This window comes from Rhamphochromis longiceps, linkage group LG2 (genome assembly GCF_057381845.1).
Source record: "Rhamphochromis longiceps isolate RC_006_pf linkage group LG2, R_longiceps_female_GT1.1, whole genome shotgun sequence".
Classification (NCBI taxonomy): Eukaryota; Metazoa; Chordata; class Actinopteri; order Cichliformes; family Cichlidae; genus Rhamphochromis; species Rhamphochromis longiceps.
Genome location: NC_140558.1, coordinates 39650073 through 39664479, shown reverse-complemented (window position 1 = coordinate 39664479; position 14407 = coordinate 39650073). Strand labels below are relative to the sequence as shown.

General features: G+C 41.3%; 3 protein-coding genes and 1 non-coding gene across 4 annotated transcripts; 2 read left to right on the top strand and 2 right to left on the bottom strand.

Moving 5' to 3' along the window:
• Window positions 1-447: 447 nt before the first annotated feature.
• pttg1 (PTTG1 regulator of sister chromatid separation, securin) lies at window positions 448-7691 on the top strand. Its single transcript, XM_085428714.1, has 6 exons — window positions 448-587; window positions 2182-2269; window positions 2368-2498; window positions 2576-2672; window positions 5443-5601; window positions 7556-7691. The coding sequence occupies exons 2-6, from the start codon at window positions 2182-2184 to the stop codon at window positions 7636-7638; spliced, it is 558 nt and encodes a 185-aa protein (XP_085284840.1). The 5' UTR covers window positions 448-587; the 3' UTR covers window positions 7639-7691.
• A 107-nt stretch (window positions 7692-7798) lies between these two features.
• On the top strand, window positions 7799-10169 carry sowahd (sosondowah ankyrin repeat domain family d). The gene is made up of 2 exons (XM_085428701.1): window positions 7799-7998; window positions 8132-10169. Exon 2 carries the CDS (start codon window positions 8246-8248, stop codon window positions 9212-9214), a length of 969 nt encoding a protein of 322 aa, XP_085284827.1. The 5' UTR covers window positions 7799-7998; window positions 8132-8245; the 3' UTR covers window positions 9215-10169.
• rpl39 (ribosomal protein L39) lies at window positions 9932-14229 on the bottom strand. Its single transcript, XM_085428724.1, has 3 exons — window positions 14098-14229; window positions 13681-13784; window positions 9932-10144 (listed from the first exon to the last, which is right to left on the bottom strand). Exons 1-3 carry the CDS (start codon window positions 14098-14100, stop codon window positions 10096-10098), a joined length of 156 nt encoding a protein of 51 aa, XP_085284850.1. The 5' UTR covers window positions 14101-14229; the 3' UTR covers window positions 9932-10095.
• Window positions 11343-11477, bottom strand: LOC146677954 (small nucleolar RNA SNORA69). The gene has a single exon (XR_014907885.1). It is a non-coding gene; the product is annotated as a small nucleolar RNA SNORA69 (small nucleolar RNA).
• Window positions 14230-14407: the final 178 nt, after the last annotated feature.

Here is a 14407-nt window from a genome sequence, read left to right as displayed (position 1 = left end):
AAAGATATAAATAAAACTATTTACTGTACCCCCTCAGGATGTCGCCATGGTTCCGTCTGGTGGTAGAGACGGCGATCTGCAGTCAGTAAACGACACATTCGTGTCAGTTAAGAATAAACGGTAAAACCAACGCGGCAACGACCAGTCAAGGAAACTTTTTAAAGTGTTTATATAACTTCAAAAAATTAAGCACTGTCTCAAACACACTTAGGAGATGTATGTAAGCACGGGAAGTAATGTTTATGGGTTTTATGTGAGAACTAACACGAATTCCAAATAAAGATCAGGGCTGTATTTCCTAAATACGTAATTGATTTAGGGTTATTGTTGTTTTACCATTAATTAATACATGATTATAAATATGTGCCGTGCATGATATAAATATGATAGCAATATTAAAGCATTTCTGTTGGCAGATATTTATTTTTTTAGCGTAACGCCCATTTCAAGTCATGTGTGCTACATCGACCAATGGGAGGTGGACCGTGAATTTAAAAACGATTCGCGGTAGCAGCTGTACAAGTTTTCGTACCAAAACAAGTTTGTGATCTGGGAGCAGCTAGCGGCGACTATCACAGAGGACTGAGGTAATGTTGGTGTTAACGGTCTGTTAAAGCAAATGTTGACTTCATTAGCAGCGACGGTAAGTTTATTAAATGGCGAAGACGCTTTGTCAATGACGTGAGCTAGCGTGCTAGCTAGTTAGCGCACTAAAGCAACATTTTGATTCTGTATCTCCCTTTTGTTTTAAGACTACCTCAAAATCAACCTTTTCTGTTCACCAGAAGTTTTATTCGTTATGGTGGAAGTGTTTTGCTTAACTTTACTAAACTTACTACTACGTGTTGCTGTTTGGCATCCAATAACATCAGTTTGTACTCGTATGTATTTGCATAAACTGGAGACAAGGATTCACTCATTTCCTTAATGAGTTTACCCGTGAACACTACATCTAATGTTAATCGATGCTATATTATTTCTACTTTATCAAACAAATTCTTTTTTTTCCTTTAAAAAGAAAAGCCGCTAGGAGGCAGCACTCTTTATTTTGATTGGGAAAATGATTTGAGTTTGTTTTTCAATCATATGGTTAAAAGGGTCCGCCCGAGCTATGCAGTTACTTGAAATTTAATGTAAATAACAAATTGTCCCAAAGTGTTTTCTCTTTGTGCTGCTCCCTTTTAAAGACCACCACAACAATCTCAGTATCCCTGTCATGCTCCCCTGTCAAACCAACCCTCTGCAAGTATCCAAACCGTCTCAGCCTTATAACTTTGACTCTATTGTTCCATCTGAACTGTCCCTCTGATATACTCATTTGGTCCTGTCCATCCAGATCACTTCCAGTGGGGGGAAAATAACCCTGACACCTCCTTTGCTAACATCTCCAAACCCCTACATCACAGCAGGCCTCACTGTTTTCATTACACTGAGCTAAAATAAATTGACTAGTTTTACCAATTTGTTTTGGTCTTTCCTTTCAGTGCTTTACTTTCCAAATTCATTCTATTTTGCAGACTTTTATTTGTTTTGGTTTGAATTATAATTGCATTAGAAACCATCTGCTGCAACTTGTTGGAAGTTTAGAGGGAGATGAATGAATCTGATGTATGTTGCAGAACCTCAGGGTCACCTCAACTCTAACTAGAAGCTTTAGAAAAAGGATTTACACCTAACTTTTAACAGAGCTGTTGTCAGTTTCCGGACCCCAAAGTAGAAGCTGGTTCAGTACGAGCAGGCTGAAGGCACTGCCTCCCATTCTACTTCTGGAAACTCTAGGAACTGAAATTAAGCCTGCACTCTGGGAGCGAAGTGCATTGTTGAAATATGGTGCTAAGAGGTCTTTAAGGTATGATGAGTAGAAGCATATTATGTTTGCTGCAACAATGCTGTAGCCTGTAATGCTGCCAAACTTGCCATTAGTTCCAGCACTGTATTCATAAAAGGGTACTGAACTTAAAGCAGTTGGCTATTAGGAGTTGATGCTCACCCAACTCTTTACTTGGGGAAAGTCTCATTCACACACATACAAATGCTGATTGTATTCAGTTTAGTACTACATGACAAAAGCAAGAAAAGGGCTAGCCTGTTAAGAGGCACTCTTTGCTGTAATGTATTAAACACTGCTATAGAAATTCTCCCTACATAAAGCTGCAGTAGCCAGTGTCTTCTTGTTTTCAGATGGCCAATATAATCTTTGCAGAGCGGGAAAATGCAGGTCTCCATGCACCTACACAGAAAATGAGGCAGCGGCTTCAGTCTGCTCCAGGTATGAAAATTATGTCTTTGGTCGACTTTTTTTCTGCTCTTGAAACACTGATAACGTTTGCATAGGTGCCACGTTAACATTTTTGTCCCTGCATTCAGAGAAACTAGTCAAATCTCCTACAAAACCATTCAGCACCCCCTTGCCATCTGGACGTAAGGCTTTCGGCTGCCTTAACGTAAAAGTCTCGACCCCTGCCATCAGCAAACAAGAGAAGAAACTCCTAAAACAGGTTGGACTATATAATTATTCAAGTATACACTAAATGCTTGGCTGTATTCTGACTTATTTGATTTTTCTCTGCCACAGCCACCAGTTTGCCTTGAGGAAACAAAAGCCAAAAATGCACCTCAAGCCAATGTGGAGTATCCAGAAACTGAGAAGTTGTTCTCTTATGACCCACTAGGTAACTGATGCTATAAGTTGTAATTGTCAAGTTCTGCTTGGTGGTTATTTTAAAAGGGCAAAAACAGTAAGGCAGAATTTGGAAAGTTGTTGCATATTTGACCCGTCAATTTTAAAATGCTGCTGCACTGTAGCACAAGTTTATGCTTTCATTTGAAGCTAATTTGATTTGGTTAAGTAATCGGAAGGTTTGCCTCAAACTTGTGAAATCAAAATATGATTCGGGTGTACTTGAATAAGGCCATGATGTGGCTTTTAAAATGTGTTTTAAAATTATTTTTAATGAAGGTTTTACACTTTTTTCTTTTTTTTTCTTTTTTTCCCCCCCAAGACCAAAGAAGGAAGCAGTCGACTGAGGCAATTTTAGTAGTGAAAACACAGCATTGTATTCATGAATTGACCACATGTATACAAATGTGGGTGAGACATATACAAGGCTCTAGAGTGCAACCAATTTGGTCGCACATGCGTCCTAATTTCTCAATGGTCCAACTTTAAAAAAAAAAAAAAAAAAGTTGAGTAGCTTAGGCCCAGTAGAAGTGGATGTACAGTGGGGCAAAAAAAGTATTTAGTCAGCCACCGATTGTGCAAGTTCCCCCACTTAAAATGATGACAGAGGTCAGTAATTTGCACCAGAGGTACACTTCAACTGTGAGAGACAGAATGTGGAAAAAAAAAAATCCATGAATCCACATGGTAGGATTTGTAAAGAATTTATTGGTAAATCAGGGTGGAAAATAAGTATTTGGTCAATAACAAAAACACAACTCAATACTTTGTAACATAACCTTTGTTGGCAATAACAGAGGTCAAACGTTTACTATAGGTCTTTACCAGGTTTGCACACACAGTAGCTGGTATTTTGGCCCATTCCTCCATGCAGATCTTCTCGAGAGCAGTGATGTTTTGGGGCTGTCGCCGAGCAACACGGACTTTCAACTCCCGCCACAGATTTTCTATGGGGTTGACGTCTGGAGACTGGCTAGGCCACTCCAGGACTTTCAAATGCTTCTTACGGAGCCACTCCTTTGTTGCCCGGGCGGTGTGTTTTGGATCATTGTCATGTTGGAAGACCCAGCCTCGTTTCATCTTCAAAGTTCTCACTGATGGAAGGAGGTTTTGGCTCAAAATCTCACGATACATGGCCCCATTCATTCTGTCCTTAACACGGATCAGTCGTCCTGTCCCCTTGGCAGGAAAACAGCCCCATAGCATGATGTTTCCACCCCCATGCTTCACAGTAGGTATGGTGTTCTTGGGATGCAACTCAGTATTCTTCTTGCTCCAAACACGACGAGTTGAGTTTATACCAAAAAGTTCTACTTTGGTTTCATCTGACCACATGACATTCTCCCAATCCTCTGCTGTATCATCCATGTGCTCTCTGGCAAACTTCAGACGGGCCTGGACATGCACTGGCTTCAGCAGCGGAACACATCTGGCACTGCGGGATTTGATTCCCTGCCGTTGTAGTGTGTTACTGATGGTGACCTTTGTTACTTTGGTCCCAGCTCTCTGCAGGTCATTCACCAGGTCCCCCCGTGTGGTTCTGGGATCTTTGCTCACCGTTCTCATGATCATTTTGACCCCACGGGATGAGATCTTGCGTGGAGCCCCAGATCGAGGGAGATTATCAGTGGTCTTGTATGTCTTCCATTTTCTGATGATTGCTCCCACAGTTGATTTTTTCACACCAAGCTGCTTGCCTATTGTAGATTCACTCTTCCCAGTCTGGTGCAGGTCTACAATACTTTTCCTGGTGTCCTTCGAAAGCTCTTTGGTCTTGGCCATGGCGGAGTTTGGAGTCTGACTGTTTGAGGCTGTGGACAGGTGTCTTTTATACAGATGATGAGTTCAAACAGGTGCCATTCATACAGGTAACGAGTGGGGGACAGAAAAGCTTCTTACAGAAGACGTTACAGGTCTGTGAGAGCCAGAGATTTTCCTTGTTTGAGGTGACCAAATACTTATTTTCCACCCTGATTTAAGAATAAATTCTTTACAAATCCTACCATGTGGATTCATGGATTTTTTTTTTTCACATTCTGTCTCTCACAGTTGAAGTGTACCTCTGGTGCAAATTACTGACCTCTGTCATCATTTTAGGTGGGGGAACTTGCACAATCGGTGGCTGACTAAATACTTTTTTGCCCCACTATAGCTGTGGGCAATGAGGGGAAAAAATGAAAAGAACGATTGATAACTTTCCTGTCTAACACTAGTCCAGAGATGGCATCAGATAATTAGCCACATACGATCAACTGAGCCAGAGCCCGCTGATAGTAAAATGGGGAAAGTGTATACATTTCAAAGCTGGCAACATGATCCAGTGCATTTACTGTCGTGAGTGTGGAAAGACCATGGCTGGCAATACTGCATTTGGAGTTGACCATCTGAGGGGCATGTGACTGCAATGGAAGAGTCCATAATATATCAAGCTGTTCAGTTTGAAGCCTTTGAGGCACTTAATGTAAAATTTCATTTAAAATATCTTGACGTTTTAAATTTCAGCTCAGTGCAGCACTTTAAGCACAACCACTTTCTCAGTAACTTATCTTTCTTGTAGAACTGTGTTCCAAATAAAGAACTTTGTGTTGACAAGATTGATTGTTAGTTAATTTACAAATCAAACAATCAAAGTTCTTTATTTGGAAACCACTTGTCCCATTTTGTGATAGAAGTATTAGCTTGTAACCTTAACAAAAGGTAAAAATTTTCAATTCCATGGATCTCCTCAACAACCTTTCCTTGTTTTCTATTTGCATTTCCAGAGTACTTGAGGTATGACGTACCTGAAGACTTGATTCCTCTAAGTAAACTTGCTTTACCTGGACTCGCCTGTTTCTCACAAGTACCTGATATGTGTGAGGATGACTTTGAAGAGCTGGCACCACTCCCAAACCCACCAGCTGTGACTTTGAAACATTCAGGTATCAACTTTTGGTCAGGGGCAAAGAACCCTATTTCAAGCACCTGGTTTATTCAAAGAACCACTGCAGTGGTTAATAATAATCATGCATATTGCTGCACTCTAACAAAGCAGCTTTGTAAGGTTTAGTTCACCTAAATGAGTCATTCTCCTAGCTTCCTTTATTTATTTTAGATAAGTCTGCTGGCTGCAGAGCAACTGATTTTGCAGGGAAAGATCAAACTGAAGGGGGGGGGAGATTAAGCGCACAATACAGGTGTGAGAGAAGCATGGCACAATAGCGCATTAAACCCTGAATGTGTTAAGGACTTCTGGTCAGTAATCCCGGATTTGGTCTACTGCAGGAAATCTGTCATAACTTGCGACATAACCGGAAACGCCTTTCAACCATACACCGTAGCCTCCAACATAATTTGGTCATTGCAGGTTAGGTCAGCCTGAGGTGTAGTTGCATTTCTCGGGAGGTGTACATCAGGTTACGTAAAAGGCTATGATGTAAATGGCTTAAAAGGGGTTTGTGGTCAAATCATAAGTAACAACGTGGATTTCCTGCAGTAGTCTAAATCGGACAAGACTGAAATGACTGCTTTATTACAGCCAGGAAGGAAAGGTGAGAATAATAAATGCCAGTTAAGACAAACAGTATCACAGCTGTCTTTAAGGCATAGCAGAATTTAACAGACTGCAACTGTTATTAAATTAATGTTTAGATGTGCACGAGATGGCTTTTTAGTCTCTGTGGCAGCTCTGGTGTTGAACAGTCTGAAAAGATGAATGGAAGTAAGAAGTGAATTTGATTAAAATTAGGTGTCCTTTTCTTAGATCACTGTTTATAGAACAATGAAATGGTTTTTATTGGCCAAAGGGAAACCGGTAACTGAGGAATAATTTTAAATCCTAAGAACCTGTGACAAATGCAGATTCTTATCACAGGTCTAAGGTGTCTTCCAGGAATGGTGATGACTTTCCAGAGAATTTGCTACAGACTTAACCTGCTCTACAGCATAAGTTACCATGGTGACATAACACAGAAAACTCGGGAAGTTTGAAGTTGCCTGTATAAGCTCAAATCATGCCTTAGGGAACAGGGCTGGGCTCTGTGTAGTACAAGGGGCCCAACGAGGAAAGAAATGTGGCTGTACAGTTCATTTTCACTTCACGTAATGCTGGAGATGCATTGGTGGTTTTTACACTTGAATACATTTTGCCTCTTACCTGTGCAAAATTGATGACTTGAACCAAATACCAGCCTCTGACATAAACGCTACTGTCAGCAGGGCCAGTATTGCCCAACATAAAATTAGGGCAAGGATATTAGTGCCTTCCTAAGCTATGATTCAGGAGCCTTTGGGAAATACGACTAATACATTTTCTTCAGTGTCACCCCTGGGCTCTCTTGTCCGTCACGCTAAAACAAACAGGGTTTTCCCAGAGCTTTCTTCCTGGAAAGCTGTTTAATTCCTATCAGCCCGAAATCATCTCATCATGTTGGTTCTGTCTTGCAGTATGGCGTACCCTGTGATGGCTGTTAACTGCAAGAGTAAAAACAAATTTAAATTCTGTTCCATCGTAGCAAATTAAATCTTCCCAACTCTGACAAGTGCACCTAGTGTCAAGAAACCTCGCCTCAAAAACGGTTAAAACTACACACAAGCACAAAAGTGACAGCTGCCACTATAAACAGACTGGAATGAGACATTACAAACATGGCATTTATGTGGCCCTCAATTTGACCTCTACTTTCTCAATTTCTCAACCTCTGCTCTAATGGATTAGATGTACAATTTAGGACTTTGGGATTTATAAATGGTATGCAGCCCTCAAATAAAACCACTTTTATCAAGCAACTGTAATTGTATCTTTGCATCTGAAGTGCGAGTTTGAATCTCCTGGTATAATTAACTACAGGTATCATTAACCTTCTGTATGATTAAATTCCCCGTATCTCTCTTCAGATTGCCGTGTGGAGCTGGATGCCTTTCTTCAGACGCTCGAGGAGCTAACAGTGGAGCTTCCTCCAGAACCTGATACTGATTAAAGTTGTGTTTTTTGTCTGCTTTTAATTGAAATAAAGTTGTTTTTTAAATCGTGCCTGGTGTGTTTTATGTGCTGGAGCTCCACTTTATAATTGGTGACTGGCCATGAAAGTATCAGGAAAGAATGCCCTATATTACTTCCTGCTTTTAAAGTCCATCAGTGGTCATGTGAGGGTTTCCCGCTATTGGGAGATGAGTGGACTTTGTCTCGGTTCCTCTTGCAAGACTAAGAATAATCTGCGTCACGTAACTTTTTGGGGGATGAACGGTTAAAATTACTCGTGACGTGTTACGTGATTTTTAGATCACCTATTGGGTGGCACACCTGAAGAGTCGGTGTGTGCGGTTTGAGTGCAGAACAGGTGAGTGGCAGCCGTTTTAGACGGAAACTTAAGCGTAGGTTTGGCTTAACATGGCAAAATGAGGAACTTCTGTGTTCGCCAATAATCGCGTTAGCTGAAATGTTTTTAAAGAGCTTTTTCCTCCCTTACACAGGGGACCGAGTCCAGTCAAGCGGAGGAAATGGTTTCATGTTTATAATTTGACATATCTTCGGGTGTTGTCTAAATAAAAAGGAAGTAGCCTTGAGCTCTGCAGAAGAATTCAGACATGCTTGGGCGCAGCTCGGATGAAGCTATGTCTGAACCAGCTGTCAGCAATACCGACGCCCACGGCGGCAGGGGGTCTAAAAAGGGCACCGTTGTGGAGCGAGTGTCCAGATACGGCATGCAGGTCATGCCCATGCCAGTGCCCGGGGGTTTCCAGCGTAGGACGAGGCTGCAGAGGCAGCAAGAAGTCTGTGACAGCGCCGCTCCGGAGAGGGAGTCTATCACACCCGCTATGCGTAAAAAGTACCTGAAGGAACTGCTTCTGGGGAACTCGTCCAACAGCGGGTTTAGCAGCGTGCTGTCCTCGCAGAATTACAGCCGCTCCGGCGAGGAGGACACGGATTGGGCTTTGTATCCGATGGAGCACGCGTGGATGCTCTCAGCGGTGGAGGGCAGCTATGAAATCATCATGGATTTTATCTCAGAGGACCCCCAGCTATTAACCAGGAAGGATTTCATCAGCGGCTACTCGGTCCTGCATTGGCTGGCCAAGAGGGGACAGGACGAGACTCTGATCAAACTTTTGCGCTACGCACAAAGCGAGGGCATCCCCGTGAACGTGAACCTGAAGGGCAGCGGTGGGCTCACGCCTCTGCACCTCGCCAGCATGCACAGTCAGTACATGGTCATCAAGCTGCTGGTCGGAGCTTTCAATGCCAACGTGGACGCAATGGACTACAACGGAAAGAGGCCCTGGCAGTATCTGAGGGAAAACGCCCCGCCGGAGATGAAGGAGCTGCTGGGGGCCTGGGATGAAGAGCACAGCTGGGGATGCACGCAAAACGTCAACAAGAACGGCAACAACAACTGCGCTGGCGCAGTGAACTTGACCGCATGTGAAGAGGACGATGCTGTGGAGGCAGAGGAAGTGAAGCACTTTGACCGGACTAAGAGGAGAAGCGGCTGGAGGCTTGGGTCTCTAAAAAAGCTGCTGCCCTCCTTTCCTCCTTTGCTTGGAAGCAAAACATGAGTGGGGGATGACACATACTTTCCAATATGTGCATCATCACTCCACTATTTTTATGTTAGTTTCAGAAGGGGTCGTGAAGACAGTGAAAGGCTAGTTTGTAGGCAGTGGTGACTATTCAAGCGGTAAAGATCAAGCTAAATGTTAAGGCAGCAAGAATGTGCAGTTTTTCAAGTATGCTTTCCAGAAACAAAATACCCATTTATATTGGTGGATGTGCTTCACTCATCCAAGACCAGCAGTGTTTACATGACTGATTTCTAAACAAATTTCAGTAAAATAGCCAAACTTTAAAGTGTTACTTTGTCTTTCATAAGCTGCTTTTAATGGACTTTTCCCGCTTCCTGCCCAGACTCATTTGCGCTACTTGTGTCAACTCCAATATTAGTAATTGGCTGTGTAGGAGCTTTCCCTGCAGTGTATGAGCTCTGAAATCATTTTTTCCTAGTTCATCCTGCTGCTTATTGAGGCTTCCTTTAATACCTCTGGTATTTATTCCAAAGACTACAAAGTCAGAAGTCAAATTCACACTAAACAGCAAGTGAACAGTTTTCCATGAAACTGTGATTCAGAAGTGTTAGCTGTGTGGTCAAACACAAACCCCCTTTCAGTCCAAGTGCTTCTTTTTGCCGAGCTGTGTCAGCATGGCAGCTTCTACATATTTGATTTTCCTGAGAAAAGTAAACACTTTGCGGGAGAGAAAAATACGCCACTCAAGCATTTCACATTTGATCAATGATCTTTTATTGTCAAACATGAGTATAACCAGAGTATCTGTACAAAATGATTCCTGCTCCAGATAACATGGCTTGTCCCCTGCAGTCAGTCCATCAGCTGGAGTTCCTGGCGCATGTTGTGATGCTGGGATCCACAGAGCCTCATGTTTACAGGCCAAGCTTGGTTCTCCTCCAGTGTCTCCTCTTGGAGTTGTACCTAAAATGAAAGAACAAAAAATAAATCCGTCAGGAGGAAAACACTGAGATTCTGATGTTGGCAAACTATTAAACTGTCACGCTGTCAAACCCTGAGTGGAAAGAATTAAAACCTCTCTGTACAAAAACATAAAAGGCTAATATTATCTCTGTTGCTGATGGTTTTACTTGGTGTCAAACTGCAAATAAACTGAATTTTTGGGGGGAGCTTATTATAGCAGGAAAAACAAACACCAGTGTAGCTAATAAATGTGATTTTAGTACAACCTGCCACCGTGGAACACTTAATGGATTACTAAATGCACCTAACCATGTGCTCTTCCTAATAAATGTATACCTTTAAAGAGATTTATTTTGGTAAGTTAATTTATGTGTGTGCAAAATGGGGGTATGCAAGTTTTCACAAAAGTCAAACTCACAGGCAGACAGTATAAAACGTGGAAAAATGCTTCAGGTACTGAAAAGTGAAGCTAAGTACCTTAAACCTGCAATCCTTTAAATGACCACAAGGGGAGTACTTTTCTGCTCACAAGAAGACTAAAGGTCTTTTTCAAACTCGAGACAAACGTCTGTGACCTCAGTAAAGCCTTGCAAGATTACGTTTTGGGCTCAACAACCAGTTTCAGATCATATTAAAAGTTCATTATTTGTGGTCTTCTTTTTTTTTTTTTTTTTTTAAAGTCAAAGGAGGATCATCCAATGTTCATTGAGCAAGGATTAGTCCATCACAAATCATTGGGTAATGAGAACAGTCTCCCATGGTGTCAGATCTCTTGCATCACATGAGCTTTCAAAACACTAAGATGGTTTTACAACAATTTAAGTGGTCAAAACCATGTAAATAGTAGCTTTAACAGTCTCTATTGAGTGGTGAGAGCTTCCTTAATAATGCTCCACACCAAGGAAATATTCAAATGAATCGTTGGTTCACGGGTTCAGAGTATGCAAAGTTGTTTGATGTGCGTCTAGTTTCAGATTCTCCAGCACAGCATGTACATTGTGTATTCTTCAGTGTGATAAATATTATAAATCAATACAAAGCCCTATAGTGATTTAGTGAATTTAAATTCCCCTTTGAAGAGATAATTAGAAATAATGTCACTTTTTACAGGCACTAAATCACTGCAGTATTCATGGCAATCATGGCATCCACAGAGTTTATACAAGATGACGGAGCCAAAGAACAGCAGATCGGTCATTAGTGTTCAGCTACAGAGTTTCCTCATCACCGGCACAGCAAGTGAGAGAACAAGCTCTGCAGCAGAAACATGCTCTCAGCAGGGTTAATGACAGCACTCCACTGTAACTAAGTGCTGCAATTGCAGACCTGCTTTACATGAGATGATGTTCCTCCCTGCAATTACACTCAGGTGCGTCAGCACTTCCTGATAACACGTGCAGCTCAGCAATGAAACTGAATGTTGACAGCCCATTTAAACAGACACTCAGCTTCACTAAGATTTGAGCCATCTGTGAACCACCTAATCGCAACGCTGACATCAGAAAAACCTGAAATTATGGAGTTCTTTTCAAATTAATCTATCCTCCCTGCAGTACTCTTAACAACCCGCACGGTGGAATTACTGATTTCCACCTTTAAGGAAATTTCATGAGCACAAATATTTTCGACACCAAATTTACAAGTTAAATTCAAAACCACTGCAACAAGGGGAAAAGAGGCTTAAAGGCATCTCCGATGATATACACTGTGCTAGAAATATTAGGAATACAGTAGAGCTGTGCGATATGACCAAAATCTCATATCCCGATATAAGAATTATATTGTCCCGATAACGATATAAATCACGAAAATTTAACATTTTCTGTAAATTCTGTGAATCTCGGGCAGCTCGACTTGCGTGAAGTGTTTCCAGCTGCGCGTCATGTAGCTGGAGTCGAGTGTTTTAACTGATGCATGAAACGATACATTTTTAGACATAAGTTGTAACGGCCGCCGTTTGCTTTGTGAGTATTTATTACACGGCGTGCTGCGGGGGAAAGCCTGTTCTAACGTTTGAGTCTAAGGTTTATTTTTTAGCACCTGACGGCTCTTTTTTTGCTTCTCATCTGTAAATACTCTGCATACTCTTTTACGTGATTCGGTTTATTTTGAAAAGTCTCAACAGGATCTTGAGCTTTATTGTGAAAAGGTTTATGTGGAAAATAAACAAGCGGACACGCGATGGTTTTACCGTCGTTGTTGATAATGACAACGCATAAAAACAGTCGCTTGTCCGTCTGTAGTGTGGTTATATTAAATATAAGAGAAAGAGAGAACTTTAACAAATGAATATAGTCACTACAGTGACCATCAAAACCATGAAAAAATATTGTTGTAAACAGTTTATTTTGCGACACCACGAAACAAATGATAGCGTAAAATGAAACGATAGACGTTTTTACATCGTCATCCGATATATATTGTTATATCGAACAGCCCTAGAATACAGTGTGATATCAAAGTTCACCAACAACATCAGCTACATCACTTACTGCTGCACCAGCTACAGCAGCCTCAACGGGGTCATTATAAGCTTCAAAGATACATTCATTTTACAATGGCTGCAATATGCATTAAAATGCTACAATAAAATTAATCTAGCATTGAACGGGACTTAAGTGAATTATCATTATTTATTTATTTACAGAATATTAAATATATTCATACACTTCTACTTTTTCCACAGCAAAACTAAATGATTTATTTAAAGTTTATTATTAACTAGAAACTTTCTCTCCTTAAACGGCAATGAGGCCGCACTTCATGCAAGAGTATTCAAATCTCTCCTCTCCCCTTGCCTGCCTTATGACTGGATTACAGAGAACTGATGAATTCACAAATGGAAAATAAAGGAAGCAGGGATGTGCAGGACACAACAATCAAATGATTACATTGACTGACAAAGCTGTTGATGTGGACAGCAAGGAGTCCTAAAAAAAGGTATAAAACCTAAAAAGTGACTGGCCCTTTTCCCATTAGTACCTACTCTGATCAGGGTGACTCGTTTTCTATTACAGCGCCACCTAATATGTGTGGGGTTGTTTGCTTTTTCAGATCGCTTGGACCCTGGCGAAGTACGTATTGAAAAAGTACCTGCTATCAGGTACTATGACCCAATGGAAAACCCTGAAAACCAGCTGACCGGAATAGGTTCTAATGGACCTGATGTTACTTAAACGTTCTTTCAATCTGGTCTGACCGATTCTGAGTTGGGAACAAATAAGCATGTTTATGGGTGAGAAGGATGAGGCAGAGGATTCCAGTGGTGGGGGAGACATGATGAAAATAAATATACTAATCTTAAATGGTCATATGCAGCTTGAAAGAATGTTTGAAACTAGACACTTTACAGCTTTTTTTGGAAAAAAAAAAAATCATCTTTCCCTTTTCTGTCTTGGTTCTCATAAGCCTGCAGCACTGAACAGAGGTGGATTGCATGACTACAATAACGTGTACAAATGTGGGAACCCGTATACCGTCAGCTCTCGGCCTTACAAGATGCACAGGGCAGGTAAAATCAGTCATGGTAAGCTCACCTGATCTTGTTGCCGGTCTTCATTCTGATCCACTGAGGAATCGGCCTGTTCTGTTTCTGCTTCTTGGCGAGGAAGCGCTTGATTCTGAAAGTCTTGTGGGACGACTGGAAGACGTAAAAGACACCGTATTAGCACAATCGTTTAAAACACCAAGTATATACATCTTTAACCAAATGCTTCTGGTTTAAAACTAATTTTTTAAAGCTTTCAGTGCTAAAATAAACAAGCTGGCCGCTAGCATGCGCAGAACCACCGTACCGGCTAGCATCACTGAGCACTTTTAATATGCTCCATCTCATTTTTCTCGTATAACATACACATTGTTATCGTGACAATAATTTTAGTTTTAAATGCTTAAGGTTTCGGGGAACTTTAATAAGCCATGCTAGCTCGGATGTTTGTAGATTTTCTATTTACCATTTTCTCCACAGTCCTTTCCCCACTATGGCGGTGGTCGAAAAGAACGAGAGAAGTGACGCCACGGCTTTTTGACCAATAAGCGTCCAAAAAACTGTTCCACGTCCTACAAACAGCGACACCAACGTGTCATTAGAGGAAGTACATGTCATAGTTTTAACGGTTTGCCTTTCATTCAAGAGATAGTTCACACAGAGCCGGAGCCTTGAACTAAAAAACAGGATAACTGACTTCAGTTTTTTTTAGTTTTACCCGGTAGTCACTTCACACCAATATGGTCACAGAGCATCTAAAGCATCTAAAGTCTTTG